General features: G+C 47.8%; 3 protein-coding genes across 7 annotated transcripts in view; 1 reads left to right on the forward strand and 2 right to left on the reverse strand.

The window, feature by feature from the left end:
- Nucleotides 1-6,503, forward strand: part of LOC111973453 (ankyrin repeat domain-containing protein 6) — a 58,908-nt gene extending 52,405 nt beyond the window's left edge. For 3 of the 5 annotated variants that reach the window (XM_024000821.2, XM_024000820.2, XM_024000818.2), the window contains 8 exons: nt 315-392; nt 964-1,068; nt 1,167-1,277; nt 1,387-1,542; nt 1,972-2,124; nt 2,421-2,534; nt 4,306-4,603; nt 5,011-6,503. In XM_024000821.2, the coding sequence (XP_023856589.1) occupies nt 315-392; nt 964-1,068; nt 1,167-1,277; nt 1,387-1,542; nt 1,972-2,124; nt 2,421-2,534; nt 4,306-4,603; nt 5,011-5,651 (1,656 nt within the window). In that variant the 3' untranslated portion in view covers nt 5,652-6,503. The remainder of the gene's footprint in view (nt 1-314; nt 393-963; nt 1,069-1,166; nt 1,278-1,386; nt 1,543-1,971; nt 2,125-2,420; nt 2,535-4,305; nt 4,604-5,010) is intronic. The other 2 variants (XM_024000822.2, XM_024000819.2) reach the window with 1 other exon arrangement.
- Nucleotides 6,504-6,645: 142 nt separating this feature from the next.
- Nucleotides 6,646-7,848, reverse strand: lyrm2 (LYR motif containing 2). The gene is made up of 3 exons (XM_024000823.1): nt 7,739-7,848; nt 7,252-7,392; nt 6,646-7,178 (listed from the first exon to the last, which is right to left on the reverse strand). The coding sequence occupies exons 1-3, from the start codon at nt 7,802-7,804 to the stop codon at nt 7,092-7,094; spliced, it is 294 nt and encodes a 97-aa protein (XP_023856591.1). The 5' UTR covers nt 7,805-7,848; the 3' UTR covers nt 6,646-7,091.
- Nucleotides 7,849-7,985: 137 nt separating this feature from the next.
- Nucleotides 7,986-21,342, reverse strand: part of LOC111972940 (midasin) — a 46,354-nt gene continuing 32,997 nt past the window's right edge. Inside the window, 30 exon segments of the mRNA XM_070446554.1 lie at nt 7,986-9,213; nt 9,402-9,544; nt 10,074-10,140; nt 10,313-10,427; nt 10,536-10,609; nt 11,108-11,282; nt 11,478-11,593; nt 11,742-11,831; nt 11,946-12,100; nt 12,310-12,477; nt 12,625-12,823; nt 13,100-13,201; nt 13,286-13,444; nt 13,549-13,841; nt 16,076-16,150; nt 16,153-16,225; nt 16,397-16,525; nt 16,653-16,834; nt 17,071-17,209; nt 17,439-17,576; nt 17,797-17,958; nt 18,208-18,389; nt 18,675-18,812; nt 18,985-19,205; nt 19,321-19,725; nt 19,977-20,092; nt 20,273-20,378; nt 20,521-20,647; nt 20,760-20,906; nt 21,131-21,284. Coding sequence (XP_070302655.1) covers nt 9,028-9,213; nt 9,402-9,544; nt 10,074-10,140; nt 10,313-10,427; nt 10,536-10,609; nt 11,108-11,282; nt 11,478-11,593; nt 11,742-11,831; nt 11,946-12,100; nt 12,310-12,477; nt 12,625-12,823; nt 13,100-13,201; nt 13,286-13,444; nt 13,549-13,841; nt 16,076-16,150; nt 16,153-16,225; nt 16,397-16,525; nt 16,653-16,834; nt 17,071-17,209; nt 17,439-17,576; nt 17,797-17,958; nt 18,208-18,389; nt 18,675-18,812; nt 18,985-19,205; nt 19,321-19,725; nt 19,977-20,092; nt 20,273-20,378; nt 20,521-20,647; nt 20,760-20,906; nt 21,131-21,284 — 4,536 coding nt within the window. The 3' untranslated portion in view covers nt 7,986-9,027.

Genomic DNA, 21,342 nt, shown 5'->3' on the forward strand with positions numbered 1-21,342 from the left:
CTAATCTTTAACCAATCAGAGTATCAAAGCCAATGACACTTTTTCAAAACGCAGCTTTACCCACTTGTGTTCTGGCTCTGGCCCGACACATTCTAACCAATCAGAATGGTTAGAATGTGTTTGCTTTCTAGAAAACGTCAGGGAGGTACTCAGTTCCAGACTCATTGCGGAGAAGAAGCTAACGTCTGTTTGGCCGGAGCAAGGAGTTTGGGTAGCCAGGCAATGAACAAGGTGCCATAGCCAGTTGAATCATGTATCTCTAACTACGCGTTGTAGCCCTGGTTGACTGGCCTCTTGTCGCTGTGTGTGAGCAGGCAGGCCAGACTGCACTGGACCAGGCCAGAGACCACAACAACCCAGACATAGCTCTGCTTCTGACCAAAGCACCTCAGGTGAGTACAGGTTTACACAGTCTGTCCAGCAGGGGCACCTAGGCGGTGTTATTATTTTACTTTCACAACTCACATTACCAACCTTATCTATATATTTATATAGAAAAAATGTATGCTGCTGCCTCTGTTTGGACTTGAATTACGATACTTCAGGTGTTTGACTGCCGTTTTTATCTGTCTGAAATTCTCATATCTCCATAACGCCTACCTGACATCATTCCTGTGGGTTGGCAGTAAAGGTGTTTCTGCGTCAAGTGCAAGTATGGGCAGAGTCCATGGGAAACTGCTATAGATCTAGATAGGCACTGGCACTTGGAAGTGATAGGGAAATGGAGAGGCTAAACTAGCTCGCATTATTTGTGCTATTTTAGCTGTAGCTATATCCCTACTTAATCAAGAAACCTTCACTAACTGAAGAATTTGCATTTGCTCCATGTAAAGAGCTGGACAAGCTGAAGTAAACAAAAAAACAGGACCTTCAACCAATCAATGGCCGTCAGTAAACGTAAAGCCTCAGTGAATAATAAGACTGGCCCTTAGTTCTCACACTGCTCTCCCTGCGTGTATTCAGGTCCAGAGCTTCACCCGAGGCAGGATTGTGAGGAAGAGGAGGGACAAGCTGAAGGCTGAGCGCCGGGCACAGTCTGTGCCCAGGGATGAAATGCTCCCCAGGAAGGTACAGTTACAGTACAGCTGGCGGTCTCACTCCTACCGTGTGCACCAGCATATTATAACACAGATGCGGAGATGTTTGATTTTTGTTGTTCCTCACAGGACAGTGCATCTGCTGCCGACGACACCCACAGCAGCGACCTCGTCGCCCGCAAACACGAGGTGGTCGAGGCGAGCGCCAGCAAGAGCACAAACAGGAAGCTCAAAGAGAAGGTCAGCTATTACCTTAACCTTCTAAACAACCCGCACATGTTTACCCAGGTGAGATATGTTATCAATATTAAACAGATGGAATATGTGATGCGGTGTGATGTGGTTGCAGCCCTCGCTCTCCGACCCCCTCCGCCGGAGAGAGAACAAACACGGAAAGAAGAGGCGGGGTCAACGGCGTGGCTCCTCCCCCCAGCCCCCACCTCACAACTACAAGGCCTATCAGCTGTACACTCTGTACCGCGGCAAGGATGGCAAGATCATGCAGGTAGATAGGAAAGAGCACACAGACGCCTGTGCTTTTGTTTGACATTTTTGTGATGCTATGTGATGCTATGATTTCATTATGCTTTGGCTTCACATTTAAAGTGTGTTGCTTTGAAAGCACTGTGAAAGAAGCTAGTGTCAGAGATTTTCTGTCATGTTGAAACCTTGTAACGGGCTTTGCTGCTATTTTCTTCTATGTAGAAAACACATATTTTAGTCGGAGCAAGGCCCTGCGACTGACTAACATCCTGTCCAGGAGGTGTACTTGTACATCTAGCTGCCTCATGCTACAGAAACATGATAGGCTCCTGTTCTATGGGCCATTCTGGCTCGGACAAGACTTACATACTTAGTAATTAATACAATTTCAGCCTGAGTTTGTGTCTGCTATCAAGTGGATCAGTGCCCATGGTTGGTTTCTGTGTCCCAGGCACCTATCAATGGCTGCCGCTGTGAGCCTTTGATCATCAAGCTGGAGAACCAGCTGGAGGCCACCAAGGAGGAGATGAAGACGGAGATCCACACGGTGCAGGACCTGATGAACAACAAGATGGGACAGTTGGACCGCAAGAACAAACATCAGGTACATAGTAGACCAGGGTCCTGTTCATTAGGGCGTTTTCAACTTTTTGCAACGTAAACTGAAAATGATCGTTTTCGACCTACATCCCACAAGCCTCTGAAGTCACAGCAGTGGATGTGGGCCAGGCATGCATTCGTAATTAGCTGATTTGACCTATTAATGAAATGAAGTGTAATGTTACTAAAGTCAAAAGCAGCTGTGAGCTTTTGTTTCACAACCGGCGTCTTGCATTAAATCATGACAGCTTTATCAGGCTCGGGCATTTAACTATGTGGTTTGTGATTGTGCGGTTCTAGATCCGTGCCCTAGATAAGATGACAGTAGAGAGAGTTTCAGCGCAGAGGACAGAGTGCCAACACAGGATCGACCAGAGGGCCATGCAGGAGAGACAGGAGGGGGAGAAGAGACAGGTAATACTAACAGCAGTGTCAAACTCACTCGACACCGCAGGAGAGGCGAGTCTCAGATGGACTAAACACTAGTTCCTATACCTAGTTCCTATTCACCCAAGTAGACATTTGAGAGAAATAAGCTTTTTGTGCATATGGAAAATTTCTGTGATCTTTTATTTCAGCTCATGAAACATGGGACCAACACTTTAAACTTTGCATTTATATTTTTGTTCAGTGCGGAAAGTATTCAGACCACTTGACTTTTTCCACATTTTGTTAGGTTACAGCCTTATTCAAAAATGTATTAAATAGTTTTTCCCCCCTCATCAATCTACACACAATACCCTATAGTGACAAAGCAAAAACAGGTTTTTCGAAAAAAAAATCTAAAATAAAAAATATGGAAAAATCACATTCACATAAGTATTCAGACCCTTTACTCAGTACTTTGTTGAAGCACCTTTGGCAGCGATTACAGCCTTGAGTGTTCTTAGGTATGACGCTACAAGCTTGGCACACCTGTATTTGGGGAGTTTCTCCCTTTCTGCTCTGCAGATCCTCTCAAGCTCTGTCAGGTTGGACGGGAAGCGTTGCTGCACAGCTATTTTCAGGTATCTCGAGAGATGTTTGATCGTGTTCAAGTCTGGGCCACTCAAGGACATTCAGAGACTTGTCCCAAAGCCACTCCTGCATTGTCTTGGCTGTGTGCTTAGTGTCGTTGTCCTGTTGGAAAGTGGTCCACTCTGGAGCAGGTTTTCATCAAGGATCTTTCTGTACTTTGCTCCGTTCATCTTTGCCTCAATCCTGACTAGTCTCTCGGTGCCTGCCGCTGAAAATAATTCCCACAGCAGGATACTGCCACCACCATGCTTCACCGTAGGGATGGTGCCAGGTTTCCTCCAGACATGACGCTTGGCATTCAGGCCAAAGAGTTTAATCTTCAGACCAGATAATCTTTTTTCTCATGGTCTGAGAGTCTTTAGGTCCCTTTTGGCAAACTCCAAGTGGGCTGTCATGTGCCTTTTACTGAAGAGTGGCTTCTGGCCACTCTACCATAAAGGCCTGATTGGTGGAGTGCTGCAGAGATGGTTGTCCTTCTGGAAGGTTCTCCCATCTCCACAGAGGAACTCTAGAGCTCTGTCAGAGTGACCATCGGGTTCTTGATCACCTCCCAGACCAAGGCCTTTCTCCCCCGATTGCTCAGTTTGGCCGGGCGTCCAGCTCTGGGAAGAGTCTTTGGGGTTCCAAACTTCCTTCATTTAAGAATGATGGAGGCCACTGTGTTCTTGGGGACTTTCAATGCTGCAGAAATGTTTTGGTACCTCGACACAATTCTGTCTCGGAGCTCTAAGGACAATTCCTTCAACCTCATGGCTTGGTTTTTGCTCTGACATGCATTGTCAACTGTGGGACCTTATATAGACAGGTGTGTGCCTTTCCAAATCATGTCCAATCAATTGAATTTACCACAGGTGGACTCCAATCAAGTTGTAGAAACGTCTCAAGGATGATCAATGGAAAGAGGATGTACCTGAGCTCAATTTCAAGTCTCATAGCAAAGAGTCTGAATACTTATGTAAATAAGGTATTTCTGTTTTCGCTTTGTCATTATGGGGTATTGTGTGTAGATTGCTGAGGATTTTATTTTATTTAATTCATTTTAGATTAAGGCTGTAACGTAACAAAATGTGGAAAAAGTCAAGGGGTCTGAATACTTCCCGAAGGCACTGTATATACCCTGCTGTATCTCTGTCACGAAACCTTTTCTTGTCTTGGCCTGCCCTTCAAGCAGGCATCAGTGGTGAACGAGCTGAAAAACTGGTGCATGGCCAAGCTCCAGAACATTGAGATGCGTTTCACTGGAGACCCCCGCAACGCCAAGCTGCGTCAGTCCTCGTCCATGGCTGAAGGCCTGTGTGAGATGGACCCTGGGAGCCTCACTGTGTTGCCTGCAGGGGGGCCTGGGTGCAGCGTCGAGTGTCTGGCCCCCCACACCACTGACCTCACCGAGGGAGACCCCAACACGGCCGCCACAGGGGACCCCTCAGCCAATCACAACTTTGGGGTTCAGGTGGACAGCTCTCCAGGTACGGTTCAAACAGAACTCAGTGAAATAGCCAGCGCTCCGAATTACTACTCTTATGCACATGCACGAACGCACACACACAATGGAGAGGGAACTCATTTCACACAGATACAGGCTTATGTAAGCGTTACGTAATCTAAGTATATTATTCTTAGGTCATACCGTTTTTTAGAAGTAAATAACAGAGAATGTGGCCCAAATAGAACATTTTCACAGAAATGCTCAAAATATAAAGTTGCCTTTGGCAGATTAATTAATTTATCATCCTAATCTATCACACTGCATTTGAAGATGGCAATCTCACTGGAACTAATTTGAATAATCATAAATTATTTATTGTGTGCCGTGCTCTAAGGTTGACTTTTTAATTCTAATTCACTTAATAATTGGCTCTCGGAAATCTCCCAGACGGTGGTAAACATCACAAGCGAGAAAAGATCTCCTCCCCAACTCCCGCTAAATCCCTGTCCCCATCTCCCCAAGTGGTGCGGCCCAAGGAACGCTCGCTGTGTTCTACTGACCCCCGCAGGCCATACCAGGGACTGCAGGACATGGCACTGCTGGATTTGGCGCCGAGCAGAGGCGGCAACAACCAGCGGGCCAGCAGCTTGTCCCCAGCCACCGAGCGCCGCTGCAGCAGCAGGCAGGACAGGGACTGCGACAGGGAGAGGGATAGAGACAGGGAGCGGGGCAGGGACAAGGGCAGGCACCACAAGAGGCACTCCCAGGGCAGAACTAAGGCCAAGGGGGACAAGGGGGCCTCGGTGGGGCAGGCCGAGGGGACTCAGACTCTGGGGGTGTTTGGGGAGAGAGCCGTGGGGGAGGGCTTTGCACAGGAGAGGGAGAACATGCACGCCCTGGAGGTGACACAGTACTTCTTTGAGGCGGTGTCGACCCAGATGGAGCACTGGTATGAAAGGAAGATCCAGGAGGCCAGGTGGCAGGCGGATCAGCGGGCTCAGGCAGACAGGGCTGCCCTGGTGGAGAGGATCACCTACCTGGAGGACGAGCTACGCATGCTCAGGACTAACAGGCACGACGACAGCTAACACAGGGACACCACTGCAGAGTATAGAGCTACACCTTCAGAACAGCAAAAATCATCATCTGAGCTCATTACAGATGGCACCCTGGATCAACTGGACCCACTGACCAAAAAATTGTCTTTGACTGAATTTAGCAGATTTAATACTTTTGGTAAATAATGTCATGCAACAGTAGAAAATCATCTGTATAGTAACTTATTTTAAAGACATGTTATGGCATGCCAGACTATTCAGTATAATGTGGTCTTGTTATTCATTTGTTTTGGGCAGCTCCTGTGTTTGTGCTTTGTAAAACCCCCTAGTAGATTTACTGATAGTTATTTATAATGTATTATGTCATGGGGCCATCACAGAACTGGTACACGCACACACCTGGGCACAATGTCACGCTGTCATTAAGTCGACATGCCAATACTCCAGTGCTTTTTATCCTGTGATGACATAGCCTGTTATGTGAAAGATTCTGGAGGTTTGCTTGTGGAAAATGTGGGTCCTTTTTTTGTGACGTTCTTAATGTGTATATTCAATGAGTAGAGAAAGACAAACGCAGACAGCAGAAATAGTTGAGGTAACCAGGATGCTTAACATATCAGTAGAATACGCTACTGCAAGCTTTCATACAGGTATGTGACTTACAAGGGTAACAGAACTCAAGAGAATACAGCCAAACTGACAATGTCTTAACTATTCATAACCTTTACTCCAACCCACTAATGTATGTTTCTTTAATGGTAAAAACCATAACATCCTACTGCTTGTCCTTAGCACTAAAATGAGGTACTGTTAAGAAGAACCTGTTTGCATGGTGGAAAGTCAGTTTTTAATCGTCTGAAATAGACCCGCGCAAACAGTATATTAGTTTGTGCTCATGTGTGACATTTGTTCTGTTCAGGTGTGAGGTCGTGTACATTGATGCCTTTGTTGATATGATCACACATTCTTTGTAGTAAAATAGATGATATTGAATCGATTTTGTAAAAAAAAACTAGAGACAAACTACAAAATGTATTTTGGTTTTATGTTCAACATGTACATAACATTTCATGAGGGTCCTCTGGACACAAACAGCTTTACAATAGACCAACGTGAGACCGATGGTATCATGTCAGACATGATTGCAAATGGCATATCACACATAGCTCTCACAGCTTTCATCAAAAGTGATTTGAAAGCTGAAAGCGTCACCACTGCTAGACACGGACATGTTGATGGCAACCATCTGATATGGGACTCATCGTGACAGATCTCATATGGTCCAAATCACATTATGAACCAGCAACGAGCTGGTCTGGCCAAATGCCAAGGTGCTTCCACAGTAAGTGGTGTACTGTCCAAGTACTGATTCCTATGGCTTTCACAGTCCATTTGAGGCAGCATAGCAAAGCTTCTAGCATTCACTTCCAGGATAAATCGGTGGATTACATCAGCCCCAGACAGGTGACATTACTTCTTAACGTTAGCCAATGCAAGGGATGACTGTAGCTCATCATGATGCATGTTTGCCTGTGTGATCATCATTCGGATGGCGTCCTAGATATACGAGACAATGAAGGTTAGAACAGGGGTAGAAAACAGAATGACGTAATTTCAGACCATATCTCACCTGATTTGTGCTATTTTTATTCCTCTTGAACTCATCTCTCGCCCAATCCCTCAGGTATTTTCGGTCTCCCTCGTCTGGCACTTGTCTTATGGTTCTCATCATGTTTCTGTAGAGACTCAACACTTTCTGCCTCTGTATAAACTGTAGAAATAGACCAGAGGAAGCAAAACAGCAAAGCTAGCTAGCAAGTTACCTGGCTATCTGGCTAATTTATCAATAATCATATTAGCAGAGCAATCTGCTGAAGGAGAAAAAGTTATCAAAAAAGGCATAGTATTAGCTACGTAGTGAGGATATTACACTTAAGACCAAATTGTCAGATGAGCTAACTAGAGCTGCTGCTGAAATGCTAACGTTAGCTAGCTAGCTCATCATGCTGCCATGGCTATTTCCCAAATGTGAATGAACGAGAACACTATCTAGTTGGCAGTAGTACTCGAACCGCATGGTTTACAGGTCATGAAACCGACAAATATGTATTTATTACCTGTTTTAATGTAAGTGCTGCCGCGGGTAACCTTGAGCTAGCCATGATGTGAATTGTAGCAAACATGGTTGCAGAGGCAGCTCTACAGCTGACCTGTTTTGGCAGTCAACATAGAACAAATATAAATGTCGCCCTCTTGTGGGGTGGAGTATTATTGAACATCTATTTAGGGGCCATAAAATAATACTGTATGTAAATTGGCTACAACCAAATACAGTACATATTACATAAAACAATGTGCTCAAAACACAGATTAAAAAGTTTATTATCATCATACAATGTATCATGTCATATGATGTGATTTATGGATGGTATGAAGAAAAAACTTCCATGAATATCATATGTTTACTTAGTTACAACTGTGTTCCATATGGCCACAGCAATGACATTTCCTAATGGTGTCTTCATGTCAGTGAATGAACCTTATCTACAGTAAGATGTAGTGGATATGTCTCTTAGACCAGAGAAATGGCATCGATTGGAGCGTTTATCAAAATTGTTATTAGCCGTCCTTGTGCTTAAATTTTCCCAAAACCTTGACATTTAATGAGAGAGAGAGGGTTAAGCTTTATATGAATAACACATTTGGGCAGAATGATAATTTCCATGTAAATAATGGATTATTTTATAAGCACATGGGTGTTAAGTGAGATGCAATAACATTTCTTCAAGGCACAATTTTGGGATTACTTTAGAAATGGATCAAGACCATATCGGCATGCTTTTGTTTTGCCATGATATAACGAAAGGGGTGCTTTTCTTATTTTTTTGTTCTTTGCAAACAGTTGTCCAAAAACAACTTCATCACAACACTACTGTCAGCTCCGCACATTATCAGTTGATGTGTTCACATGGAAGTAGAATGACTTGATGATGAGCGTGTAACAGTGAAAACATCCATACGACATGAAGGGGGTTATAGTACACAGGGGAAAGAGGTACAGTATCTCTTCACTGAGGTCGTTTACACGGAAGGGAATCACATTTTGTATCCTTTTCTAATCATTTGTTATAGACGTGCAAGTTAAAGCAATGCTTATTACATTACGAAAGAACTTCCAGAATCCCCCTGGCCTGAAGTCGAGGACTAAATGGGCGGAAGTCGCTATCAAACTCTACAGTCTACTAAAACTACAGTAAAAAAACAAAATGAGATAAAAAGGCACATACACAGCGGCAAGTCCGTCTTTCTTTGTGAGTCCTGTTTTGTTTCTTGAGTCCGTGTGTTGTTCGCGAGGCTAGCAGCAGAGTGGCGTTGTGCGGTTGGTTGCTGCCTTCTAAGATGGTTTCTACTGGTCGGTTGCCGTGACGAGCTCGAACCACTGCCTCAGTGCGTCACTCAGGGTTTCTGGCAAGGCGTTGACGTCCCGCAGGATCACGTAGAACGGGAAGGGGAACTCCTCCATGTAGGTGCGGATCTCAGGCATCTCTCCTGGACCTTTGAAGATGGGCACCTTGATGTCCAGGATGGAATCCTGTAGAAAAATGACAAAGGAAACACCAATAGGAATATTGAAGGGAATAGTTCTATATGAATATCATATCTTATAGTGATTTGATTATTCACATTAACAAATGTATCATGTACATTAGATTTTGCATTACCATCCACAGTCCTTGATACATAACATGGATTCCATTGAAACCAACTTAAGTCCCTTACCCTGGAGTTTGGGTTGTCGAGCACCACGAAGATGACGAAGACGTTGGCGCTGCGAGCCGCCTGCACAGCCGCCGTCACCCTCTCCTTCCCCTCCAGGAAGAGCCCTCTGCCGTCCGACACAATGAGCAGCAGCTGGGCTGTCTCTGTGTGGGGGGGGGGTGAAAGAGGGAGGGAGGAGGCGGTCAGTTTACACTTGCACCACAATGGCCCTGAGGTGTCTGCTTACAGGTTCAAGTCCTCTGGGCTGCAGAGGGAGAGCAGTGAAAGCTCAGATACCAGCTCTGCACTGTGATCTTCACCACGGCTCCATAGAGGACATGTTAGCTTCACCAGGGGCACTGTAGCAGGAACAATAGCCTGCCTTTGAATAACAGTCATTGTGCTCTGCTCCTCCCCTACTCTCCCACTGTTTCCCTCAGGGCTTGTTTGTTGGACATCAAATACAACCAGGGCACGGACCCCACAGGCTCAGAGTACGATGCAATCAGCAGGCATTGATCAATATGTAAACTCATTACTGTAAGGAATAGTGGGCTCTAAACCCACTTGAATACATTAGCAAATGAAGAACGGACTAGGGGAGGAGGCCATTCTCTTGTACGGTAATCATACTAAACATTCTTATTGCCTTGATCAAGTGAAAGGAGATGCTGCACCACCGCAATACATTACCTGTGTTCATGGATCCAGGGCGGTGCTGCTTAGCTGCCACAAACATGTTGGCTGAGGTCTCCAGGAACTAAAGGACATGAGCACAATGTGGCGGTCAGTCTCAAACAAGAGTCGCTCACTAAATAGATGTGATCTAATATCACAGAGCGTAAACAAAATGGGCCTGGAAGGCGTTCAATTCATGAAAACAAAAGATATCAAGGGGAACAAACAAACGAACAAAAAGCGGGACCCCCCACCTGGGCTATCCTGGTCTTTTTCTGCTGGAACTGACAGAGCCTCAGTATCCTGGCGCCAGACTGGTCGTTGAACTGTTGTTGGAACGGATGGAGCAGCTGCACCGTCTCACCAAAGCTGAGGTGACAACAGAAACATTTCACAAAATGTAACAGCGCCGTCTGGGTGAAGGGCAACACCTGGACATCAATATTCATTCATCTACAGAGGGCCCGCTCCTCTCACCTGCACACGGACACCTGCCCGACCTCCAGGAGAGTGAGAGCGTTGACAATAACAGACAGGGATTCAAAGGCCAGCTGTGACACACGGGAGACAGAGGTGAGACATTAATGAGACATTGTCTTTTTCCCAAATGGCATTCTATTCCTATATAGTGGACTAACTTTTGAACAGACACCTATGAGGCCCTGGTCAAAAGTAGTGCACTATGAAGGGAATAGCGTGCCATTTGGGATTCATTCATTGTTCCTGCAGCAAAATGACTAAGGCAACTAGACTCGGAGCGGCTGGTCGGGGGGCCAAAAAGAGATAGTATTTGAAAATGACAATTTCATACCTTCATTACATTGAGACACAAGCAGGTCTCTTTTTTATTTGTGGGAATACTTGATCAACAGATTTCCTAAACTAAACAATTTTTTAGCTTAATTCCTGGTGATTTGATTATTTTATTTTGCAAAAAACTTTGGGGGGGGTCAAATAAAATCCTTTGCGGGTCGGTTTTGGCCCACGGGCCTGTACCCCTGCTCTAAGGTTATTGTATCCACTCATCCCTCTGAGAAGGCCTACTGTACCTGTTTGGAGTGGTTGTCCACCATGCTGGAGGAGTCGTCCACGGCCAAACAGATCTGGTACTCTCTCTTGCTGGGCTTGGTCCTCCTCAGCCAGATTTTGTCTTTACGGAACTGACTGGCGATGTACGGGATCACCTTCCGCATGTTCAGACGCTTCCCTGTGCGGAAGTCTCCTCTGTGACACAGCGAGAAAACAGAATAAAAAAAAAAAGGCTAATATTTGTACTGAAATTAAAAACAAAAAACATGATTTAAAAATGAAAAGAAAAAATAGAAATGAATGAATAGAAAAGGTTGTGAGTGTTGTTGAATAGTTGACCAATGACCATGCTCCCTGAATGATCGTCTAGGCGTTGCGGTAGGTACTCACTTGAGCTTGGCCGCCTGCGTGGGCTCTAGGATGAGACGGAGCTGCTCGCACAGCTGCTGGGACAGGGCCGAGGTCAACGTCTGGTACTGGTGCCACATGGCTGTCGCTGCACTCTCCTACAGGGCAAGACCACGGCATGAGTTACACATCTTCGTTGCACACAGAGATCTGACCTTCTAGTGGTAGGTAATGGGAACAGAGAATGACAGGGTAAATAGTGTCCGGTATTAGGAATGTTTTGCAGGACATCCAAAGTGCTGGTACCTCCTCCCGGTCTCCAGGGGCCTGTTTCATCCAGGCTTCCAGCTGCAGCTCCATCTCCCTCCTCAGTTCCTCTGGGTCGCGGACTGGGTTCTGGGGACACACAGACATTCAGCTAATCTTACACAGAGAGCGCCAGAGCTTTCTGACAGATCTGTTTCTTTAGTAGTAGAGCACAAAGCAGGTCTCGGATCATCTCTCGGGTACCTGCAGTGTGTCCATCAGCAGCTCTGGGACGGTGTGGAAGGTAGACTCTGTGCTCCTCTCTGGGTGCTCCTCGTCACTGTGACCCTGTGTGTCTTTTGGCCTCTCCTCGTCCTCCTCACACTGCCTCTGAGCCTCCAGCTCTCCGCTGTCTAGACCTACAGTGGAGAACAGACTCAGTAAGAAACATTAACAACAGGCAAACGCGCGCAGCACATTCACACACACACACACACACACACACACACACACACACACACAACACACACACACACACACACACACACCACACACAACACAACCACACACACACACACACACACACACACACACACACACACACGAGATGAGTAGATGGCTGGAGCACCTTTCTGCGACGCTCTGTTCGACTCCAGCTTCTCTGGCTTCAACTCCTGGGCTTCAACAGCCTGCAGGTCCTCTTCCTGCTCCTCTGTATCCATAGCAATGTCCTCATCCTCTTGGTCCTCCTCTTGGGGGGCTCCGGCTGGTTTCTGCTGGTCTGCACTGGCAACATCTGTAACATATCAAGAGACGGTGGTTTTAGAACGGTACCGGTTGTCGTCTTCGACGGTCGTCTTCCGTCGCTGATAAAAGTGTGAGGTGAACTCCGCGGTATGGATATCTGTGCAGCTCAGTGTTCTGTGGTGTGTCGCTGCCTCACCGTATGTCTGTGTGTCGTAGGCGGTCTCTCCCTGTTTGATGTGCTCGTACAGGTCCGACTCCTGCTGGGCCTCGGTCTGGTTGTTCTGCTGCGTCTTCTCCGTACTGCTCTCCACTGTTCGCAGGCGCTTGCTGATGCGCTCGTTGTAGTCGCCCGTCGAGCGCTCGTTGTCCGCCTGACCAGGCTTCCTCTTGAAGCTCTGGAACAGCCAGGTCGAAATTAGAACCCATTTGGAAATATATTGCTCATCTTAAAACACAAAAACTCAAGAACCGACTTCAACTCAAGAACACGCTGCAGAGCAGACCCATTCCATGGAGGGCCAGAGTGTCTGTGGGTTTTAGTTTTTTTCCTTTCAATTAAGACCCAGACAACCAGGTGAGGGGAGTTCTTTAGTAATTAGTGGAAACCCGCAGACACTCGGCCCTCCGTGGAATGAGTTTGACATTCGTTGAGATTCGTTGACCAGACATACCTGTGTCTTGCTCTGGCTCTGTTTCTGAGAGGACATCCTTGCCATGAGTTTGGACTCGTGTCCCTCTGACTGACTGGCATCAGCCGCTCCGCTACCGTGCTCCTGGACAACAACACAAGAGGGTCAAATGTGTGAATTTAGACATTTACATGGACTGTAAATGGGTTGGGTGAGGTGGGTGTGTACCTCTTTAGCTTGGTCTCTCTCGGATGCTTCTCCTGCCAGCTCCACGGCCGTCTCACTCTGGACGTTCTCCTCTCCCGTCTGACCGTCCGTGTTGTGCTCCTTCCTCTCTGCCGACTCTGGCTGCTCCTCATCCTCACCCGTACCCTCCTCTTCCTCCTCCTGTGGGCAATGACGAAGAAAGGTGTTAAACACCCGACTAGCAAAACAATCTGTTCTAGGTACATCTGAATCCCCAATGTGCAAGAAGAGACAAGTCAAACAACCTTAGGTTTCTGGCCTTCGTTTGCAGGGATGGCCATGTCCTCCTCTTTCCCTGCCTCCCGTCCTTCGTCCTTCTCCTCCTCATCATCCTCCTCGGCCGCCTCTTTGTCCTCCTCTGTTTGTTCTCCTCCACCTCCCTCTTCCTCCTCAGTCTTGGGTTCCTGGCCTTCCTCCTCTCCTTGTTTGTCTGTCTGATCTTCAGCCATCTCCTCCGCTCCTCCCTCCTCATCTTTCTCTGCCCCCTCCTTCTCGTCCAGCTCCATGGGCTTCTCGTCAATGTCGAACGGGTTTTCCTCTGGAGGAAATAAACAATTGTCAGACACTGGTTCTGTGGTGTCTCCACCTGTTCCTCTCAAATAGTATTTATTATCTTTCAAATTATTTAGCTGCGCTTCAAAGGGCAGTAAAGTTAAAAACACGATTGTCCTGTTTTATTAAAGATACTTCCAGACGGAGGTCAAAATAACTCTGAAATTGTTAATGACATTTTTGTGTAAGATCTATTTGGAAACAAATGCCAGGAATTTCAGCCTGTTCGGGTGGGTTGGAACTTTTGGCCCACATCATGTCACAATGTGATCTGATTGTAATAGACCAATGACTGTTCATCTGGGTAAGAGGGTGGGCTCTAGACCTATCAGCCAATCAGGGATGTGTATGTAAATAACTTCCAATGTGTTTCCTAAAGCCCACACAATCAGACTGAGCATTTCAAGGGCCAAAGGAGGATCAGGGAAATATACACTGCTCAAAAAAATAAAGGGAACACTTAAACAACACAATGTAACTCCAAGTCAATCACACTTCTATGAAATCAAACTGTCCACTTAGGAAGCAACACTGATTGACAATAAATTGCACATGCTGTTGTGCAAATGGAATAGACAAAAGGTGGAAATTATAGGCAATTAGCAAGACACCCCCAAAAAAAGGGTGATCTTGCAGGTGGTGACCACAGACCACTTCTCAGTTCCTATGCTTCCTGGCGATGTTTTGGTCACTTTTGAATGCTGGCGGTGCTCTCACTCTAGTGTAGCATGAGACGGAGTCTACAACCCACACAAGTGGCTCAGGTAGAGGCAGTTCATCCAGATGGCACATCAATGCGAGCTGTGGCAAAAAGGTTTGCTGTGTCTGTCAGCGTAGTTTCAGAGCATGGAGGCGCTACCAGGAGACAGGCCAGTACATCAGGAGACGTGGAGGAGGCCGTAGGAGGGCAACAACCCAGCAGCAGGACCGCTACCTCCGCCTTTGAGCAGGAGGAGCACTGCCAGAGCCTGCAAAATGACCTCCAGCAGGCCACAAATGTGCATGTGTCAGCATATGGTCTCACAGAGGGCTTTGAGGATCTCATCTCGGTACCTAATGGCAGTCAGGCTACCTCTGGCGAGCACATGGAGGGCTGTGCGGCCCCACAAAGAATGCCACCCCACACCATGACTGACCCACCGCCAAACCAGTCATCTGGAGGATGTTGCAGGCAGCAGAACGTCTTCCACGGCGTCTCCAGCTCTGTCACGTCTGTCACATGTGCTCATGTGCTCAGTGTGAACCTGCTTTCATCTGTGAAGAGCACAGGGCGCCAGTGGCGAATTTGCCAATCTTGGTGTTCTCTGGCAAATGCCAAACGTCCTGCACGGTGCTGGGCTGTAAGCACAACCCCCACCTGGACGTCGGGCCCTCATACCACCCTCATGGAGTCTGTTTCTGACCGTTTGAGCAGACACATGCACATTTGTGGCTGCTGGAGGTCATTTTGCAGGGCTCTGCAGTGCACCTCCTTGCACAAAGGCGGAGGTAGCGGTCCTGCTGCTGGGTTGTTGCCCTCCTACGGCCTCCTCCACGTCTCCGATGTACTGGCCTGTCTCCTGGAGCGCCTCCTGCTCTGGACACTACGCTGACAGACACAGCAAACCTTTTTGCCACAGCTCGCATTGATGTGCCATCCTGGATGAACTGCATTACCTGAGCCACTTGTGTGGGTTGTAGACTCCGTCTCATGCTACCACTAGAGTGAGAGCACCCGCAGCATTCAAAAGTGACCAAAACATCAACCAGGAAGCATAGGAACTGAGAAGTTGTCTGTGGTCACCACCTGCAGAATCACTCCTTTTTTGGGGTGTCTTGCTAATGCCTATAATTTCCACCTTTTGTCTATTCCATTTGCACAACAGCATGTGAAATTTTTGTCAATCAGTGTTGCTTCCTGAGTGGACAGTTTGATTTCACAGAAGTGTGATTGATTGAGTTACATTGTGTTGTTTAAGTGTTCCCTTTATTTTTTTGAGCAGTGTTATTGAGTTATTTCATTACATAAACACAGTAATTTTGATTTATAAATACAATTACAGAGACTGCATGTGGGCTTTAATAAGCTTGACTGGCACAATGGACCCAATGGAATAGTACCAAAGTGCAACCCTGCCTACCTGGCACTCAAACACTGAAAGTATTGAAGAAGACAAAAATATTTGAATCCAGGTATGTTCCTCTCCTCCCTGTGACCCATGACCCTTGCTGAAGCCTCACCTTCTCCCTCTCCCTCTCCATCCCCCTCGTCCCCAGCCTGCGCCTCCTCGCTGGTCCAGGTGAGATCATGGCAGGCTCCATGGCCTCCGGGTCAGGCTTCTTCTCCTGCTTCCCGTGGTACGGGTCCACCTCGTTCTCATCAAACTCCCGCTGGAACACACAAACAGAAAAAGTTAATCAGATACGGTCTGGCAAGTCCTGCTAAAACACACCCAACTACAGCCTGAGATTTAGTGGCCGCATGCTCATTACACAGCCAGGGATAGTTTGACCAAACTACTGGTCTTTCGAAGTAAACATTGTTTCCTAGTTAAAGTTTACCTCGTCCCCTTGTTCGTGGATCTTCTCCTCCTCCTCGTCCAACTGTTGGTCTTTGTCGTCTTTGTTCTTGTCTTTTTTGGGGTCTGCTGCATCCAGGTTGTCGTCCTTGGCGACCAGCTCTGATTCCCCCTGAAGACAAACAGAAGAACAATTACTACACAACGAATACAGTAGCGTGCTGACTGGTCGCAAGTGGTAGATACTGCACTCGCTGTCAGATATGTGAACAGTTTAATCAAATTCTTTCTCCCCGTACCTGGTCCATTCCTTGGCCTGACACCTCCTCCTTGTCACTGCCCTCCTCTTCTTCTTCATCATCCTCATCATCACCCCACATCCTCTCATCCAGCGTGTCCGTCTGGCCCTCGCCCAGGTCACCCATCTTCTTATCCAGATCTTCATCCTCCTCTTTGTCAGACTCCTCCTTGTCATCTTCACCTGAAAAGGAATAACCAAGAGCGCGTTGCGATGTGAGACCAGGGTTGGGTTTATTAGGGCATGCAACATAAAACTGTTTTGCAACAGACAATGAAAATGAGCATTTTAATTGGACAAATTCGAGGTAGTCCCTTAATGTTTCAGTCTATTTTCTCCCATTGCTGCCTAATGAACATGACCCAGGAGAAAGTTCAGACTGCCATGAGGCTGTGCGTTAAAGAGGTCTGTCTTCCCACCTGGCTCTTGCTGGTCTCCATCATGCATCTGGCCGTCAAAGTCCTCGGACATCTCGATGGCGTTGTCCTCCTCCTCAATGTTCTTCTTGTCAGGCTCCTCCTCCTTCTTCTCCTGGCCTTCCTGGAACGTGTCCTCCACCTACGACAGAAACATAGCAATTTTAGCTAGCAAAACGTTATAACTTTTGGGGTGAATCCCAACTCTCACGAAGTATATTGTCTTTACTTAGTCATGTATTGATGTCAGTGGGAGACTAAGTGAAAATAGACTTTAGTGGAAGTTAGGATTCGGCCCTTTCATGAGCAACGCTAGTCAAAAAACAGATCTTATGGTGTTTGCATTATATTGTCGTTCTTGTAGGCATCACCTGCTCTTCATTCTCGATCTTGTCGCTGACGTCTTTGGTGCCCTCTCCCTCTCCGATGCCACCGCCCTCATAGTCATGGAACTCTGTGGCCCCCTCTCCGTCCCCTCCCTCCATCAGCTCCTGGGGTAGACAGAAGCCCTGCAGGACAAGACAACAGGACAATCAACAAGGGGAAAAAAGTGGCTGTACTGTAGGCACCATTGCAGCGTAGGTAACTTACCCAAACAGTCAAAATAAACAGGTATTGAAACTACAGTTTGTCCTAATGTTGTTCACTACTTAATAATTTTTAAAAAGTTTCACAAAATAACCTTATACTATGTTTCAAAGCAGATCCCAGTAGAATACAGTACACTACCTTCTGGGCTAGCTCAGTGAAGATGCCGGCCAGGACAGAGAGCAGTTTCCCAGTGCTCCTGTGCGCTCCCAGTGACACGGCCAGGTAATAGCGTACCAGCTCTGAGTACAGCCCCAGCATGGGCTCCAGACGCGCCAGCAGCCTGCACGCCTCACTCAGCTCCTAAAAACAAGGCACACGGGACAAAGGAGTAGAACAGAAGGTCAACGGTGACGGATGAATATCACGAACAAAGCAATCTGAAACGACAGGGGACATCATCGTTCAGAAAACCTCAGGAGAAAGAAATAATGAACTCCTATGGCGACTTTGACATTGTTGGCTACCTTACAGAACCGTTGCGTTTTAGTATATATCCACTACACTAGAGGGCGGTATAGGCTACAGTATACGCTGTGTGACTGCACCCACCTGTAGCTGGTGAGATGGACAAGAGTCTCGGTGGACTCGGAGTCTCTCCACTAGCTGTTCCAGCGTGTCGCTGACCTCCCCCAGGGAGAGAGACGCCACTTCGGCTCCTAACTCCTCCTCCAGCAGACGGCTCAGGTGACCAGGCTTCAGCAGGTCCTCCTGGGGCGCCTCCTCCTCACCTTCTGGAACAGGCAGATACGACAGGAAATGACATCCCCATTCCCAAACAATGATCAACACACTTCACAGAACCCTAGGATTGATCACGTTAATACATCTTGGCCCAGTCTCACTCTGGCTTGCTTGCTTGGGTTGCTTTTTAAGACAGTTAGTTCTCCTACAGTCCCCCGGCAATAACCACACAAAGAAAAGCCCCTCCCAGTTCCAGTCCGTTTTCTTCCGTCTGGTGCCTAGCGAATATGACCCAGGTGTGTTATTGGAGGAAGACAGCAGGGGTCTCTCCTCACCTCTCTTGGTGTCTGTCTGCTGTTCTCCCTGCTGCTCCCCCTCCCTCCTCTTCACCAGGGTCTGCACGGCAACCAGCACAGTGTTGATGGCCCTTTCAAGTTCAGCAGAGAACTCTGAGCGGAATGTTTGCTGGTAATCTGAGGGGGGAAAAAAGAGGTGGAGGGAAAATTATTTTAACAATGTAATAACACTGTGATACAATTTTAACACCAGTGTAATACCAATGGAATATATATATATTTTTAGAAACGGGCATTATAATATACATGTGACTGATTGATTAACTTAGCATGATCGGTCTGTTTTCACCTGTGTGTCCGTGGCCCAGGGAGAGTAGCTGGGTCTTCCAGGTGGTGAACTCCGTCAGGGCGGCCTCCACCTCTCCTCTGACGTACTGCAAGCCCCGGGTCAGGCCAGGCTGGGTGTCGGCCGTGCCCTCGGGGGTGGTGAACAGCTGCTCCACCGCGGGCATCTGCGCCGTCACGGAACCCAGCCGGTCATAGCCTGAGCAACACACAGAGAAGTGGCTCCTGGGGAGATGTGGAGGAAAGGCATGAAGACCAAAGCTTAATGGTCTTATCTGTGTTAAGTTCCTGTTTAGTACTATCAGTATTCCTAATGCTATCTTGTGCTCCTAGGCCTTACCAGGAGTGCAGCGCCCCCTGTGTGGACTGCAGTGCCACTGCATCCAGCTCCTCCTTCAGGCTCTGGGTTTGACCCAACATGTCCGCCACGCGCTGACTCAGCTGGCTCCAGGCCGGGTCTCCCCTCCTCAGCAAACACCCAGGGGGCTGCCTCTGAGACGCCAGGGGGGACGGGCACCTCAGGGTGGGCTCCCTCTGCCCGCCTGACCCGTCCGTCTGCCGGGGCCCCTCAGGGCAACACTGCAGCAGCCAGGAGAGCTGTTGGAGGAGGGTGACACACTGCGCCGACAGGCCCTGGGCCTTGATCACCCAGCCCTGGAGAGAAGCCTGGGGGGGAAGGCCACCACGGTCCTCACTGTGGGCCTGGAGGTGAGCCTGGATGCCCTGAACACTGACTGTTAGCCTCCTGCATGTGTTAGAGGGGATACAAGACAAAAGGAGTGTTAGAAGGACAACTACAGATAGAGATACTCAAAATGTCTCCCAAATAAAACCCTATTCCCTATATAGTGCGCTGCTTTTGACCAGGGCCCTATGCGGAATAAGGTGCCATATAGGCTGCCATTTTGGACGCAACCATACTAAGAGATACACAGATCCTCTATCCAAACTGTAAGCTCTGAGGTGTAAGGTCATAGGTTAGAAGTTAAGGTTCACCTGTGGTGGACCCACTGCTCAGTGAGCTTGGCCAGGCGTCGCCTCTGTCTGAGCAGCAGCTTGAACAGGTGGGAGGAGAAGCCTCGGCACCGATCAATGTTCCCAATCCCCAGCTCCTGGAACACACACACAGTTCAAACCACGTCACAGTTTTTCAGACGCCGTTAAGGCCATGGATATCCTATCATTTGGCACGTAACTCAGTGGTTTAGACCCCATTTAGAACACACAAAATAACCAATATTTCGCCGTTGCAATGAAGTCAATCTGTCGGTCATTCCATTTCAGTCTTTCACCTTAGCAGCGCTCTGGAGAGCAGTCATCATGGCCGTTCTGCGGGTCCAGGAGCGGTAGAAGTACTTCTGACAGCCGTCCCACGCAGCGCTCATCTCAGTAAACAAACTGAAACAGACATAGTTCCATGCCACAGTCAACCAGGTACTCCGTGACGTACCGCACAGCTATTCAAAGACGTACCGCACAGCTATTCAAAGAGTAATATTTCAGGTGTGTGTAGCAGCCAGGTGGGTGCGTCTTGTCTTACCTGTTCTCGGCCTGCTCCTGGGTCCTGACTGCTGCCAGGGCGGTCTGCAGCTCCAGCGGCTGCAGACACAGGGTCTCCTCTGGGTCCGCTGTCCTGTTCCAGTTCAGGCCCTTACGGTAGGACAGACCTGCACAAAGACAGCAGCACCGCCAGTAAACTCCGGTCATAAAATACTGTACCGTGTCAGTGTTCTGACATACGCTGTACTTGGGATACAAAGTCTATGTAGAGGGACTCACCGATCTCAGCCAGCATCTTGAAGAGGTCAGACAGGGCCCTCTGCTTCTGCTGGAGGATGTGTTTGACCTCAGACTTCTGCTTCTCCTTCTCGGCTTTCAGGTCGATCGTGAGGCTCTGGAGGTCACGCAGGTTGCTGATGATCTCCCCTGAAATAAAAAACACAAATATCTTGGTCGAAACTATAAATCATAGAGGGACTTTTTCAACAATCTAATCCGAGGCAGTAGAACTTCAGCAAACGCTTCTCATCCAAAACCTTTGATATCTTTGTTTTTCTCATTGTCATTCGTGATGGATTCTCAACGAGGCGGTACATTCAGACGTTTCTCATCTAGAACCTGTGAGGCCATAGTTTTTCTCCAGCTCTTACCGGTGAAGACGTCCAGGTCCTCAGAGAGCTCGGGCAGGGGGTTCTTCTTCACCAGGGTCACACACATCTTCCTCATCTTCCTGGTGAGGAGGGGAAGACGGCCCTGCAGAGATGAGGGCTCCACACCTGCCAGGCCCTCCTCTGGGGACTCACTCTGTAACACACACACAAGCACAGTCATTGCCAACATCATAAGAATGTACTGAAAGAGC

Source organism: Salvelinus sp. IW2-2015, linkage group LG14 (genome assembly GCF_002910315.2).
Source record: "Salvelinus sp. IW2-2015 linkage group LG14, ASM291031v2, whole genome shotgun sequence".
In the NCBI taxonomy this organism is placed as follows: Eukaryota; Metazoa; Chordata; class Actinopteri; order Salmoniformes; family Salmonidae; genus Salvelinus; species Salvelinus sp. IW2-2015.

Coding starts and splice junctions, on each gene's coding strand:
- lyrm2 (XM_024000823.1), bottom strand. CDS start 7,804: ATGTTTGCTACAATTCACATCATGGCTAGCTCAAGGTTACCCGCGGCA. Junction 7,393..7,738: donor CAGCACTTACATTAAAACAG/GTAATAAATACA, acceptor CTATTTCTACAG/TTTATACAGAGGCAGAAAGT. Junction 7,179..7,251: donor ATAAAAATAGCACAAATCAG/GTGAGATATGGT, acceptor TCGTATATCTAG/GACGCCATCCGAATGATGAT.